Raw genomic sequence first — 14,183 nt, forward strand, 5'->3', positions numbered from 1 at the left:
AGAACGCCACACTGAAACATATTGCCTAGCAATAGGACTGAAGATTGTATCATAACTGCTTTCGCCATGTTAGATGTTTCTTGATTTCTTTTCTTTTCTTTTTGAGATGGGGTCTCAATATGTAGGTGACTCACGGAGATACACCTATCTTGGACTCCTGAGTGCTGGGATTAGAGGTATGCACTGCCATGCCTGGCCTTCTTGTTTGACTGGTTTGTTTTGTTTTCTTTTGTTTTCTGACACAGGATTTCTCTGTGTAACCCTGGCTGTCCTGGAACTTGCTTTATAGAGCAGGCTGGCCTCAAACTCCCAGGGATCCGCCTGCCTCCCAAGTGCTAGGATTAAAGGCGTTTGCCACCACTCCACCACTGCCTAACCTAGTCTGAATGTTTTAAATTAAGTATGTCATACACAAGAACACACAAGTCATGAGAGTGTGCAGTCAAGGAAGCACATGGAATCATAGACTGTTTGCCTACCTCCTAAATCTCCTTATTCCTTTCTTCCAGGAACTAGCTCTTCCTGTACTTACTTCTGCCAGGCAATTCTGCCACTGTAGATTAAGAGATTAATTTTGTCTATTTGTAAACTCTTTAAATTGTTTAAGTTATTATTCTTGTGTTTCTGCATGATATGTTGTACAAATTGACACATACCTCTGTATGTTTATAGAGATCAGGGGAAACTTTGTGGAATGTTCTCTTTGACTTTTAAGTAGGTTCCAGGGATGGAATTTAGGTCACTAGGCTCCTCTCACTTGCTGCACCCTGTACTTTTGCTGTCTTAGTTTGGTGGTAGTAGGGATTAAACCCAAGGCCTTGCACATACTAGCTACATCCTTAGCTCTGGTGTCTACTCTTTTGAGTGTTGTGTTTTTTTTTTTTTTTAATATTTGAGAGATTCATCCATATTGTTACAATTACTTTTATTTAATTTACTTTTATTCATATACAATGTATATACAGTTCTGTGATCTAAACTGTCTTTGGGTGCTTTCCAATTTGGAAGCCTACAAGTAGTGCTTTGGTGAGTGCATTTGCAGTATATGTGCGTAACCACAGAATATAGAGATTATGAGCTCTGGTGAGATAAAGGTTGAACAATGGTTTTGCTAAGTTATATTTGCTCCTGTAACAACTGTTGTCTGTGATTCTAAACCTCTTCACTGTAATAGCTGATCTTGAGACTGGATAGTAATAACACACTGTGAAATTTTCTTTTATAAAAGTAATTTCTTTAGGTAGGTGGTGGTGGTGCACACCTTTAATCCCAGCACTTGGAGTCAGAGGCAAACAGATTTCTAGGAGTTCGAGACCAGCCTGGTTTATATAATGAGTTCCAGGACAGCCTGGGCTACAAAGTGAGACCTTGTCTCAACAACAACAAAAAACGTTTCTAAGATAGCTCAGCAAGCCTTATAACATGAGTTTGATCCTTGGGACCCACTTTCTGAAAGTAGAAATTGAATCCTAAAAATTGTCCTCTATGTCCTTCAGCCAGTCAATCAGTCAATCAGTGTAATATTTAAAAATAATTTTTAATCATTTGTATGTATGAGGCATGCATGTGAGTGCTGGCATGCAGGTGGCCAGGTGTTCATGTGGAGGTCAGAGGGCAAGTACTCAGGTGTCATTCCCCTCTTCTACAGTAGTATCTGGGGACTGACATCAGGCACCTTTACCTGCTGAGCCACCTCCTGCCCTGTATTGTAGTTTTGATATACATTTCCCTGATAACTCATGAATTTGTATGTTTTTAGCCTCTTGACTACCTTGCATAGTGCTTGCATTTCCACTAGGGTTTAAGTAGAACATCTGTATATCTCTACTTTAGAGTAGGCAGTATTTGGTGGAAGTTGCTCCTAGTAATAGATGAACAGTAGAAAGGAAAAGAGGCAGAGACAAAGAATTCTGCCACCATGTAACTGCAACTTAAAGGGATATATAACTCTAGCTACAAGCCATTCTGAGGCAATATTACTTAGCAGACTATGAAGATAAGCTTTCTTTGGCTTTGTTTCAGACTCAAGCTCTCTGAACTCTGCCTTCCTATTCGATAACAGACATGTATACTGTATCTACTTCAGCAATTATATTTTGTTCCTCTAACAGTGATTCATCATGGGGAAATGCATCTTGTAAGGTGCTCTTTTGAGTCATCATCTGCCATGTAACATAGCTCAGACCAGGAGGCATGGTGCCTGGCAGGTTGAGTTCAGGAGGCCTGACCGGCCCCTTGAGGGCCAGAGTTAACAGAGGAAGTGTTCTCCCATCTGCCTTTGCCTCCCAGAAAAGCATACTTAGGGTCTGTGTCCACCCAACTCATCTACTCAGGAGTCTCCCTTCTGTACCTGTAGCATAGGAGAACAACAGGGTTAGGACTAGGAGAGTGACGAAGCCTGCTCAGTCAGGCAGTCTGGACTTGGAGTTGGGTTGGTCCCAGTTGTGTATGAAAGCCAGCTAAGCAGCACTAAAAGCCCCTGGGTTCATGGGATGTTGTACCTACTCTCCATGAGAGGATGCTAAGGATCTCTTAGGGAGCTGAACTTGGCTCCTTTTACTAGCTTGTCCACTCATGGGTGTGGACTGTCTTCAGCTTGGGACAGTTCTTTCTCTGTGCTACATGGAATGAGTCTGCAGAGTCGGCCAATGAGAGCCTCAGCTCTAGAACTGTGGGTCTTAACCTGAGACAGAACTGTCCCACTTACACCAGCTCTTGAGTTTAAAAGGACAGGCTTTCAGGTCAGATAGTGACTAACTTTAGGAGAATGGATGTTCCAGAGGACAACACTCCCCTTTTGTAGTAGTCACTTGCCATGGAATCTCCAAAGTGGAATTCTTGTAGGTACTGAAAAATTGAAAAGGCTAAATGTTTTTAGGGTAATTTTTAGGCTTATATGAGATTGGATGGATGAAATTATACTGTAAATCATTCTTCATTTTTGTTCCTATAGTTATATAGCTGTAAAATAAACATAGACAAATGAAAATGTGTATACTTGTAAAATCAGATTTGCCTAACTAAGGTTTATGAGGTTTGTTTTGACTGTATTATAAAGTGAGTAATTACATTTTTTAGAATATACTATACAGATCCACTTAAGAAATCACATTTAAATTTACTCTTTTGGAAACACTAGCAAGAAGGCTCACTTTGTGCTCAACATTGCCTGAATAATCTATTGCAAGGGGAGTATTTTAGCCCTGTGGAGCTGTCCTCTATTGCACACCAGCTTGATGAAGAAGAAAGGATGAGAATGGCGGAAGGAGGAGTTACCAGTGAAGACTACCGCACATTTTTGCAGGTACTGATTTCAGACTCTCCAAATCCCATTTTATTTTTAAAATACGGGTGCTCTTTAAAGGAGGATGCGCCATTCTCGCCATAGGAGTCTGACTTGTTAATTATAACTCTGCTCCTTACTTGGTACAGTGTGTTCTTACAAATGTGCACCCTAATGACAGTTTTAATTCTTTTCCCATCCCTCTCTGCCCACAGCAGCCTTCTGGAAATATGGACGACAGCGGCTTTTTCTCTATCCAGGTAAGTAGTCCTGTGAAGAGCTGCCTCATTTTCAGTGCTGCTGTGTTTATGCTCAGTTTGTGGTTGATGTGCACAGCCTGGCATAGATTTTTATGTAACGATGGAGCCTTCCGGAATTCTCTCAGTAAACTGTGTCTGTAGAAGATATGACTGCTCCAGAGTGCTGCGCAGAGATGAGCATTAGGACTGTAGACTCTTCACTTCAGAGCAGGGCTTTGCTCGCTTGCTTTCTGGGAACAGGCAGGGTCTCACTATAGTCCTGGCTGGTTGGGTCTTGTGTTTGTCTTCCCATCTGTGCCTCCAGACTGGAATTACAGGTGTGTGCTACCGTACTCAGTTTAGAATAGGGCCTTTAAAACTTGCTTCCTGAGATTGCTTAATTTGCATGTAGGTGCTAATAGCTTTAAATTCTAATAAATTACAGTACTTCAAACTTATTATCTCTGGTACATCTGAGAAGTTGCAGTGCCTTGAAGCCTTCGTTTAAATCATCCTACAGGATTGGATTCATGTAGTACCTCTGTGGCTTCTGATCTATATGGTAATTTGTAGCCCTTTTGGAGGATGGGGTTGGGATTGGCTCCAAAGACTCACAGGTGCTCAGGCTCTACTGCAGAACCAAGTCCCATTAGGCTCCATTTAAATTCTGTGGTAGTTTTTCTTTATAGTGCTAGGGATGATATAAAGTCTTGTCACATACTGAACAAGTATTCTGCCCTAGAGAAAACCTCTAACCCTGCAGTGATTTATGTATATATGTTTGGTTTGCTTCTATAGGGTGTTGCTTTGTAGCCTCGCCTGGTCTTGAACTTTCCAAAATCATGTTTTGGTCTCCTAGATGCTGGGATTGCAATTGGGAGCCACCATGTCTAACTTAATTCATGTACTTGTGGGGATCTTTTACCTATGGATCTTTCATTGTAACGATTGAGGGTTGTCTAACTTCTTTCAGAATGTCTTTTAAGAGATCTATTTCTGCAAGTATTTACTTTATAAATTCTTTCTATGCTACCCTCGTAGAGTCCCCACTCTCTAGCACTTCCACCCAGTACTTCACTGTGACAGTATGAGAACTGCTGACCTTAGCTAGGATCATGGGTCATGGTTGGCACAGCCCACTGCTTTACTGCTCCCTTATACTGAGTTACTACACAGTGTGCCTGTTTCTTTGTTGCCCACATGGGAGGAAAGCTAGAACGTTTTCTCAAATGTCTCTTCACTTTTTCTCAGTTTGCAATAATCAGGTTTGACTTTTTGTTCATGACTACAGAATTCTAAAATATATCAAACTTAAAGAAGATTTACTTTTATTTTAAAGATTATTATGAATATGGGTGGGTATGTGCACATGAGTATTACTGTCTGCGGAGGCCAGAAGAGGGCAGTGGAGCTCTGGAGCTGAAATTACAGGTGATATGAGTCCCCTGATATGGGTGCTGGGAACTGAACTTCAGCCCCATAAGAGCAGCATGCACTGTTGACTACTTGGTCATCTCTCCAGCCCCCAAACCTTACTTTTAAATGCCCATGGAGAATTTACTTTATGTGCTTTTGGTCACTGCCGTTGCAGGTGAGCATATTTGGTAGACTAGTTTTTACAGTGACTGTATGTAGTCAACTAGTTTACAGTGGGTATAAAATGGATTTGTAGGGGTTATAGAGATGGCTTCACATTTAAGACTGCTTAGTGGTATTTCAGAGGACTAGTTCAGTTCCCAGCACCCACATTAAGCTACTTACAACTGCCTGTAACTCCACTCCACTGTATGGGGACCTGACATTCTCTTCTGGCCTCCACAGGCACTTATACAATGCTCTATACTCACTCAGACACATTAATACACTTAAAAATAATAAAAAATGAAATTAAATTCACATGTATATATTATTTATGGATTCAGTGGGTTATCATGGGGACATAATTTTTAAAAACAATATTCTCAAAAGTTTATATGTAAAGTATAGTTGCTTACATAATTAATGTAGCTATGCTACTTAAATTTGGACTTGAAGTTTAGCTCATGAAAAGTTGCTGTTTTTCTTTTGACAGGTTATAAGCAATGCCTTGAAAGTTTGGGGTTTAGAACTAATCCTATTCAACAGTCCAGAGTACCAGAGGCTCAGAATTGATCCTATGTAAGACTTTTCTCCCTACATTTCTTTATTTGAACTTGATTTTTAAAGCTACAGTTTCTGAATGAGGACGAATTCATTGTGAATGTCTTTGCTTTGATACTGCATTTGAAGCCCTTGGACTTCACATGTCACCCTTTGGTACCCTTGAGCAGCTGCCTTCTAATCAGTGCCAGTGAAGACACTGACCTGAGTAGTGTGGAAACTTTGGGGCATAACATCCCTAAGCTCCTGTAGAAAACGCATAGAACTGCATTATTTTTATTTTTTAAAATCAGTAACACATAAGTGTAGCTATATTCTAACTGATAGAAATTTTATTGTACTTGCTAGTATATATCTCATAATATCCCAACGTAACAGTATTAACAGTATATGTTTTGTCTTTTCTAGAAATGAAAGATCCTTTATATGCAATTATAAAGAGCACTGGTTTACAGTTAGAAAATTAGGAAAACAGGTAATATTTCTTCTCCTTTCCTGTCCTTTCATCACAGTCTACACTCCATTTAGAACTAAAATGCAAGTGACTGGTGTCTTTAGGCTGAAGCTCAGGGTCCTACGCACTCTACCTGAGCCTGACTCAGTTCAACAGATAAGAAAATGGCTATCTTAAGAGAAGATAATCAGTTTTCCAAGAAAAAAAAAAAATACAAGTTATATCACTTGTCTAAAAATTCTGTATTTAAAATAGTGCATATGTATTCACTATTATGTTTTTGTGTGACGATTTCTGTTTAGCACAGTACTGTAACAAAGCCTGAAATGTCAGGAACAAACAAAACAAAAAAACAAAAAAAAGCAGTTGACATTAGTGGGACAGGATTATTCTGGCAGTCCCACTGCTGGGGAATACATCTGCATAAAACCGCCACTACCATGCTTTTGAGAGCTGCAGTCATGCAATGGCCTTCTTACCATGTTCAGTTTGGGTAGGGGTTACTGGAAAGCAGCTGGTGCGGTCAAAGGGAATGAACTGCTCGTACACAAGCAGCACGGATGAATCTCAGAAATGAGTACTAGAGACAGTGATGACAGTAGACTGACCGGTACTTGTGTAGGGCTGGGGATGGAGAGAAGGAACACGAGAGACTGGACTCTGAAGAATGTGTTACTCTCTTGGTGATGTTGATGGTTTAATGGGGGTAATACAAACATTTTTGCAAATGATGCTAGGTAGTGGTGGCGCACGCCTTTAATCCCAGCACTAAGGAGACTGAGGCAGGCAGTTCTTTGTGAGTTCAAGGCCAGCCTGATCTACAGAGTGAGTTCCAGGACAGCCAAGGCTACACTGAGAAACCCTGTCTCAAAAAATCAAACTAAACAAAGCAAAACAAAATCCCAGGTTGTAATAGAAGTATGTGCAGTTTATCCAAGTACAGTGGCCCAGGCCTTGTGACTCAACTCTCAGGAGCCTGACCGTGGGAGACCTTAAGGCCAGCCTGGACTACATAGTGAAACCCTTAAGATAGACAGGAGAGGGACAGCAGTTTATTTCAAGTTCAGTTTTGCTTCAATAAAGCTGTTTTTAAAAATAAGGCTCTAAAAAAGCTGCAGAGAAACCCTGTCTCGAAAAACCAAAAAAAAAAAAAAAAAAAAAAAAGAAAAAAGAAAAAATAAAAAGCAAAATGCCGAGTGTGGTGGTGTTCACCTTTGCTTCCAGCAGAGAAAGGGAGATCTCTTGAGTTTTTGGCCAGTCAAATCTGTGAGACCCTGCCTTAAAAAATCCAAGAATAAATAAATTAAATTACATTAAATGGGAAAAGAAAAGAAACAGTACATTAAACCTGGAGGTATACGCTCAGTGGGTATGACCTTACTGCTCTTGCGGAGGATCTGAATTTGGTTCCTGCCACCCATAGGGTGTCTCACAACTGACTGTAACTCCAATTCCATAGAAACCAGTGGCCCTGACCTCTGTGGGCACCGAGCACACACATGGTGCACATACATACATATACACAAAATTAAGTATTTCAAAGGAAAGGGCACTGTGTGTGTGTGTGTGTGTGTGTGTGTGTGTGTGTGTGTGTGTGTGATATGTGTGTATATATACATACTTACCTATTTATTTTTAGGTAAACTGTACTGTTAGCTTTTAACTGGGCCATCTGGAAGTAGCCCAGTCTTCGGTGATTGCTCTGTACTGTTCATCATGAGCAGGGTGGGTGCTTATGATTATCACAAGGGTCTAGGTTCAATCTCCTGTTCCAAAAGCTAAGGAAAAAGCAATATTTATCTTCTCTGTAAGGTGTGTGGAGAGCAGGTAAGGAGATGTGTGCAGTAGCCCAGAGGTGAACTGGGACAGAAATCACCTCTGCAAAGAGCCAGGTCAATTCCATGTGACTTCTCTGCCCTCCTCCCTTGTAGTCATTGGGGGCTTATTTGTGCCTTTAGAAAATTAGGACCCAGTGTTATTTTTCTCAATAAAGTAACCACTGCATTTTTAAGGCCTAGAAATGTAAAACTCGTATGCAACTTTGTAGTGATTTGTAGGAAACACTGTTTTGAACTTTTTAAATTTATCTCTTTTTTGGGTTTTTACATTTTGAACTATTTTGACAGTTATGGAAGATGGCTAGTATAGGTCTATTGGTCCTTGGTTCTGATTTATGTTCTTGTTTAGGAACAGATTTTTAGCTAGGTGTGATGGCACACACCTTTAACCAGCGCTGAAGAGGCAGAGGCTTGGTGTATCTGTTCTGAGGCAAGCCACTGATCCCTGTGTAAAGAAAGAAATGATTGGTAAAAGAAATCTCTGGCTTGTATCAAAATCCAGGAAGAGTCATTAGTTGTGCATGGAATCGAGCATGACTTAGGAACATTTTTGCATTTTTCTGTTTAAGAAAGGGCACCTCTGAGGTTGTGACTTCATGCTGTTAATCACATTCAGTGGTAGCTTAGAGGTCTTATTAAAATGAAATGGTGATTATAAATTCTTTTCCCAGAACATTTACCTTTTAAAAATTGTAGTCTTTTGGCCAAGTGAAAATGTGTGTAGCTATCATTTTTCCCTATGTCACTATGACATGAGTAGGTGTGTTGGCCTGATAGTTTGAAACCACGTAATTATAGCTATCAATAAAGGCATTTTAAGGTACTGTCAGCTTCTGTCCTTTTAGAAGGAGTTCAAGTTTATGCCTTAATTTGTTGTACAGCATTTTTTTCTAATCACAGTATTCAGTACGTTAGAAAAATCTTAGTTTGATATATTTATTTAGACATTCTAAATTTTGATAGGTTATATGTTTAACATGAGAAATTATTTTTGCATATAACTTTGTTCATTAACTTTAATATTAATGTCTTTTTTTCTAGTGGTTAACTTGAATTCTCTCCTGACGGGTCCAGAATTAATATCAGATACGTACCTCGCACTATTCTTGGCTCAATTACAGCAAGAAGGTAAATAAATACCAAAATACCAAAAATTTTATGTTTGAAAGTAGCTTAAATGAAACCGAGTCATTATTTGTGTGTGATCTCTGACAATAGCAGTGAGTCACCCTTACAGTGTAGGTGTTCAATTCAGGGTAAAAGCTCTCTGCTTCCATTGAATGAAGAGCTTCTCTTACCTATGAAGCTCTAGCTGCTTGCCCGTTTGTCATTTTCTCATTAGAACTATTTCTGGTGCATTGTCACCTAGTGAACCCTTCCAATCAGTTGCCATAAACCAGTGAGTCTCTCTTCTCACTCTCACTGGGCCTCCTTTATTGAGGGGCAGTTGCTTATACCCTGCTTAAATAGAACACAACAAATTTCATATACATACGTTAAATGTAAAAGGAAAGAAAATGATTTCTTGATCGCCTTGTACCTCTACACGGCTTATTTCTTTACCCCTTGCCTACATCTGTTTGCTCTACTGTTTTTTCTGTAACTGTTTTCATGATGAAATCTTTAAAAGTATTTTTTTTTACTAAAATATTCACAGTGGCACTATAATCTTGCTTTAAGAATGTTGTGCTTTGTGGTGATGGGGATTGAAAACCCATGGCTGTGTGCTTGTGGGGTAGAACTCTATTCTGACCTGTATCCCTAGCTAGCGAACCCCAGTGCTATTGTGGCGTCAGCTTCCCAGTGTTTAAGCCTCTTACCTCTCATCCCTGATGCCTTCTTCACACTTCAATCCGAATTGAAATCAGGTTCAATAATTGGATTTGGTTAACTTTTTCCCCCTAAATCTACTTGGCCCCTGGCTGTTCGAGTGAATGGAACCTAGGTACTTTAACTAGGTTCCAGCTGACTTGGAGATGGTATGGTGATTGATGTCATCTTAGCCTCTGTTAACAAACAGTGCTTAGATTCCTTATGTCCTTAAATATGACACAGTGGAATTACATGTCTCACCCAGTGCTTCTGTCAGGTTCCACTTGTGGATCGTCACACCCTTTCCCATCTCATCTTCTTCCTTATGTGGCTTTCCATTGTTTTAATCACAGTCTATGATCTGTACACTTGTAATTCCAGACTTTTAGCTTTAGCTTAGACATTCCTCTGAACACTAGTCCTGGGCTTGGCATCCTCATTTGGCAGTCCAGGAAGATTTCAAGTCAAACATGTCCAAGAAGACTTTTTTGAAAATTATTTTAGTATTTTATATGTATGAGCATTTTTTAAAAATGTATGTCTATGCACCATGTGTGTGACTGGTGACCGTGGAGGCCTGAAGAGGGCATCAGATCCTCTGGAACCGGCTGTGAGCCTCCATGCAAGTGCTAGGAATCAAATCTGAATCCTCTGGAAAAGCAGCAAGTACTTTTAACCACTGAACTGTCTGTCCAGCCCCAAAAGACTTGACTTCCATGATTGGTTGGTTGGTTGCTTTTGCTTGCTTATCTATATGTGCTTTCTTTCAGGCTTCCGTTTGAGGAAGAATCCTTCTTCTTGGACATTAGTTTCTATATAATAAGTTGATAAAGCAGCCAGAGCGCTTTTATAAAAACTTAATGTATATTATAATCACACACTTATTTTACAAATTAGTGGTTTTCTAACACACTGAAAATTAATTAAGAGTCTTAAGATTGGGAATTAGTATGGTGTCTGCATAAGGCAGAATATCTTCTCTTCATAGTGACCTGACATACTGATTCTAAGGGTTTAGAAACAGGTTTATTAGCAGAAAACACGTCAAGACATCTGAACTCTGAATAAGCTTATCCTTACCAAAAGAAATTGAGTTGAACACATTCTTTTAGTGAACAGCCCTCTCAATCTGTTTCATTGAAGTTCAAGAAACTCAATGGTAGAAAACATTTATTAAGTTGGACTTAGTTGTAGCTGAGAAAACCTGTCTTATTAGGTGTGTGTTTATTAAAATTTGCATTGTACCAGTGTATTGTTTCCCAAACCGTGAAGCATATTGGCACACTGACTGTATATGAGGTTCTGGCTTCCCAGCTCTGTGGATGGGGCAGGGAGCAGGGTGGGGAGCTGCCATTTCCAGCACATATTCCAGCGACTTATTTTATCCATGTTACCAGTCATTGGATATATTCACCAAAAGTGACTTCACACCTGCCATTTGAGAAAGGTTCCTTTATCGCTGTTCAGTAATTAGAGATACCAACACAGATGGGTAAATGATTGGCAGACCCTATGGCACTGGGAAGTGGCAGAGCTAGGATTGAACAAAAGCCATTGGGTCCAGGTCCTTTTCTCTACTCCTCCTTTACCTGCTTGCCTGTTCACTTTTAGCAAGTAGTCGTGTGGTCAGATGCTGCTTCTCTAGGGCCCTTACAGACAGGACTGCTTTTGTCTCTGGCCACCGAGTCTGACCGATGGGAGCAGTGAGGCTCGATCCTGATCTAGGTGAGAGTCATCACATAAGTTAGGCCTTTCTGGATTTCACGTCATGTTTTTCCTCCTGTGCTTTGTTACCTTTCTGTCAACTATCATTTCAGATGAAGTTTGAATCTCCTACTAGTTGTTTTAGTTTGTTTTTGCCTCTTTTTAGGTTATTCTATATTTGTTGTTAAGGGTGATCTGCCAGACTGCGAAGCTGACCAACTTTTGCAGATGATCAAGGTCCAACAGATGCATCGACCAAAACTTATTGGAGAAGAATTGGCACAACTGAAAGAACAGAGGTAAATTTTAGTGCTGTTGTGTAATATATGATATAGCATGCCCTCAGAAGAATTAAATGTCCATGCTTACACTTTTTGCGTCTGTGTGAGTGCCCACCAAGGTCAGTATTGGGTTTGGATCCGGTAGAGCTGGAGTTACAGGTGATTGTGAGCTGCAGGATGTGGGTGCTGGGAGCTGAACTTGCCCGTTGGAGAGCAGGAAGTGATACTAACTACAGAGCCATCGCTCCATATATTGCATATACTGCTTGTAGTTAATGTGTGGTCATAGACTGCCAGAGGTTAGTTTTTTTTTTTTGATTTTATTTTTATTTTGTTTTTATGGTGCTAGGAATCAGCCTCATGTTCATACTAGGCAAATGTTCTATTCAGTTATGCCCGATCCCCTATTTTCATTTCATTTATTCATTAAAAACTTGGGCATTTTTTAAATTATATGGACATACTTTGATGGGGGACAGGGAATTCAAGACTTTGATGTGCTTATGTAATTTTACTTTAGCTTAAAGAATTATTTAGCAATTTTATACATGTATATAATTATTTTTATTGTGTTCATCACTCATTACCCTCTCCTAACCCTTCCTGTCCCCTTTGAATCTCTTTACCTTTCCAGCATGTCCCCTTCCTGTTCACTTGTTTTTTTTTTTTTTTTTTTTAATTTTCTTGCTCACTCAGTGTAACTAGTGTTGTTTTCATGGACGACCCTATACCACTATACTGCTGTGGTATAGTAATTTTTCTTCAGTGTCTATACTCCCCCTACCTTAACAGCGATAAATGCCAAGTAGCTCTTTAGCTAGGGGTGGGGGCCTCATGAGTGCTCCCCTATCCATGCAGGAATGTTGATCGCTTGAACTTTGTGAAGGTTTTGTGCTGGTAACCATCGCTGCTGTGTATGAGTATAGCAGGCATGTCACGGTCAGAAGACAGCATTTCTCAGCATCCCTAATCCTCCTGCTTTTAACATTCTTTCTGCCCCTGCTCTGAAGTTCCTTGAGAGTTGATACAGAGATCCTCTTTAAGTCTGAGCACTTAACAGTCACTTCTTCTCAAGCACTTTGAAGGCTTCTGAGTCTTTGCCGTAGCTGCTATCTACTGCCCTACCCTCCCCCAAAGCAGTTTTTCTGATTAAGAACAAATCTGTAGGTCTAAATGTATTTGGAAGGGTGTTTGACCTGTCCATTTAGTTAAAACAGTAGCAGTTTTGCCCCCACCTAGGGCCTATGACCTCCTCAGCTGTATGACCTATGTATGGGCTTTTGACAGGTTTATGGTACCAGGCATGAATTACTTTCTGAGGTTTGACCCTCAGATCCCATCAAAAAATGGTTGGGCCAGGCATGGTGGCACATGTCTTTAATACCAGCGCTCGGGAGGCAGACACAAGTGGATTCTCTGAGTTTGAGACCAGCCGTGTCTATATATTGAGTTCTTGGACAGCCAGAGTCACCTACATAGTGAGATCCTGTCTCAAATAAAATAAAGTGGATGAGGAAGAAAAAAACGTGGTTGGTTTCCCTCCAAAATAGTCATGTCATCTTGACTGGCAATATATTACAGCACAGCATGACAGGGCCTGATGGTTTTTCTCTTCCAGCAGCCTCCGTAGCACCTTCTAGCACTATGGAAGCTTCCAGCTCAGTTCCTGCTTGATTTCTCTCTGTTAAGTAACCAAAGTGTGTGATGTCTCCACCAATTAGATCTTACTATTTAGCTCTATTAATCTATAGACCTAAATGTGTTTATAAACAGTTTGATATGTCCACATATTGTTGGAGGAGCCTCTGTATTGATTTGATTTTTGAAATAAGATCTCTCCAGGCAGTGGTGGCTCAGGCCTTTAATCTCAGCACTCGGGAGGCAGAGGCAAGTGGATCTCTTGAGTTTGAGGCCAACCTGGTCTACAAAACAAGTTCCAGGACAGCCAAGGCTGTAACACAGATAAACCCTGTCTTGAAAAACAAAATAAAACAAACAAAAAAATGAAAAGAGCAAAGAAGAAATAAGATCTTAAGTAGCTCTGGCTGGCTAGGAGTAACAATGTGTGTGCCGCCGTGCTCTTTCCTTTGTGATGCAGGAGGTCAAAGCCAGGGGTTTTGTGTATCCTAGGCAAATATTCTACCTCCTGTGCTACATCTCTTGAATATACCTCCCCATCCGAAAATGAGTTGTTACAATTATTAATTATTATTACTATTATTATTTGTAGTGTTTGTGCTCAAATCCTAAGTTTCATGCATACATTCTACCATTGAACATCATCCGGGTCCTAGCCATCCCATTCCCCACCCCTATTTCTAAGGACAGGTGTCATTAAGTTGCCCAGTTGTCAACCTTGACATCCTTTTGTCTTCACCTCACAAGTAGCTGAAAAACAGGCATAAGCAAGGCGGTGTTTTAGTGAAGTTTATG

The 14,183-nt window shown here is 40.2% G+C and overlaps 1 protein-coding gene across 3 annotated transcripts in view; it reads left to right on the forward strand.

Moving 5' to 3' along the window:
• The window catches only part of Atxn3 (ataxin 3), a 37,171-nt gene that overhangs the window by 6,395 nt on the left and 16,593 nt on the right, over positions 1-14,183 (forward strand). Inside the window, exons 2-7 of one of the 3 annotated variants that reach the window (XR_005286168.1) lie at positions 3,140-3,304; positions 3,499-3,543; positions 5,594-5,679; positions 6,070-6,136; positions 8,995-9,081; positions 11,636-11,768. Coding sequence is in view for 2 of the 3 variants with exons in the window: in XM_038336274.1 (XP_038192202.1) it covers positions 3,140-3,304; positions 3,499-3,543; positions 5,594-5,679; positions 6,070-6,135; positions 8,984-9,081; positions 11,636-11,768 (593 nt within the window). In the remaining variant the exon portion in view is untranslated. Of the gene's footprint in view, positions 1-3,139; positions 3,305-3,498; positions 3,548-5,593; positions 5,680-6,069; positions 6,137-8,983; positions 9,082-11,635; positions 11,769-14,183 lie in introns of those variants that run through there. The other 2 variants (XM_038336274.1, XM_038336275.1) reach the window with 2 other exon arrangements.

The sequence above is a fragment of the Arvicola amphibius genome, chromosome 7 (genome assembly GCF_903992535.2).
Source record: "Arvicola amphibius chromosome 7, mArvAmp1.2, whole genome shotgun sequence".
Lineage (NCBI taxonomy): Eukaryota > Metazoa > Chordata > Mammalia > Rodentia > Cricetidae > Arvicola > Arvicola amphibius.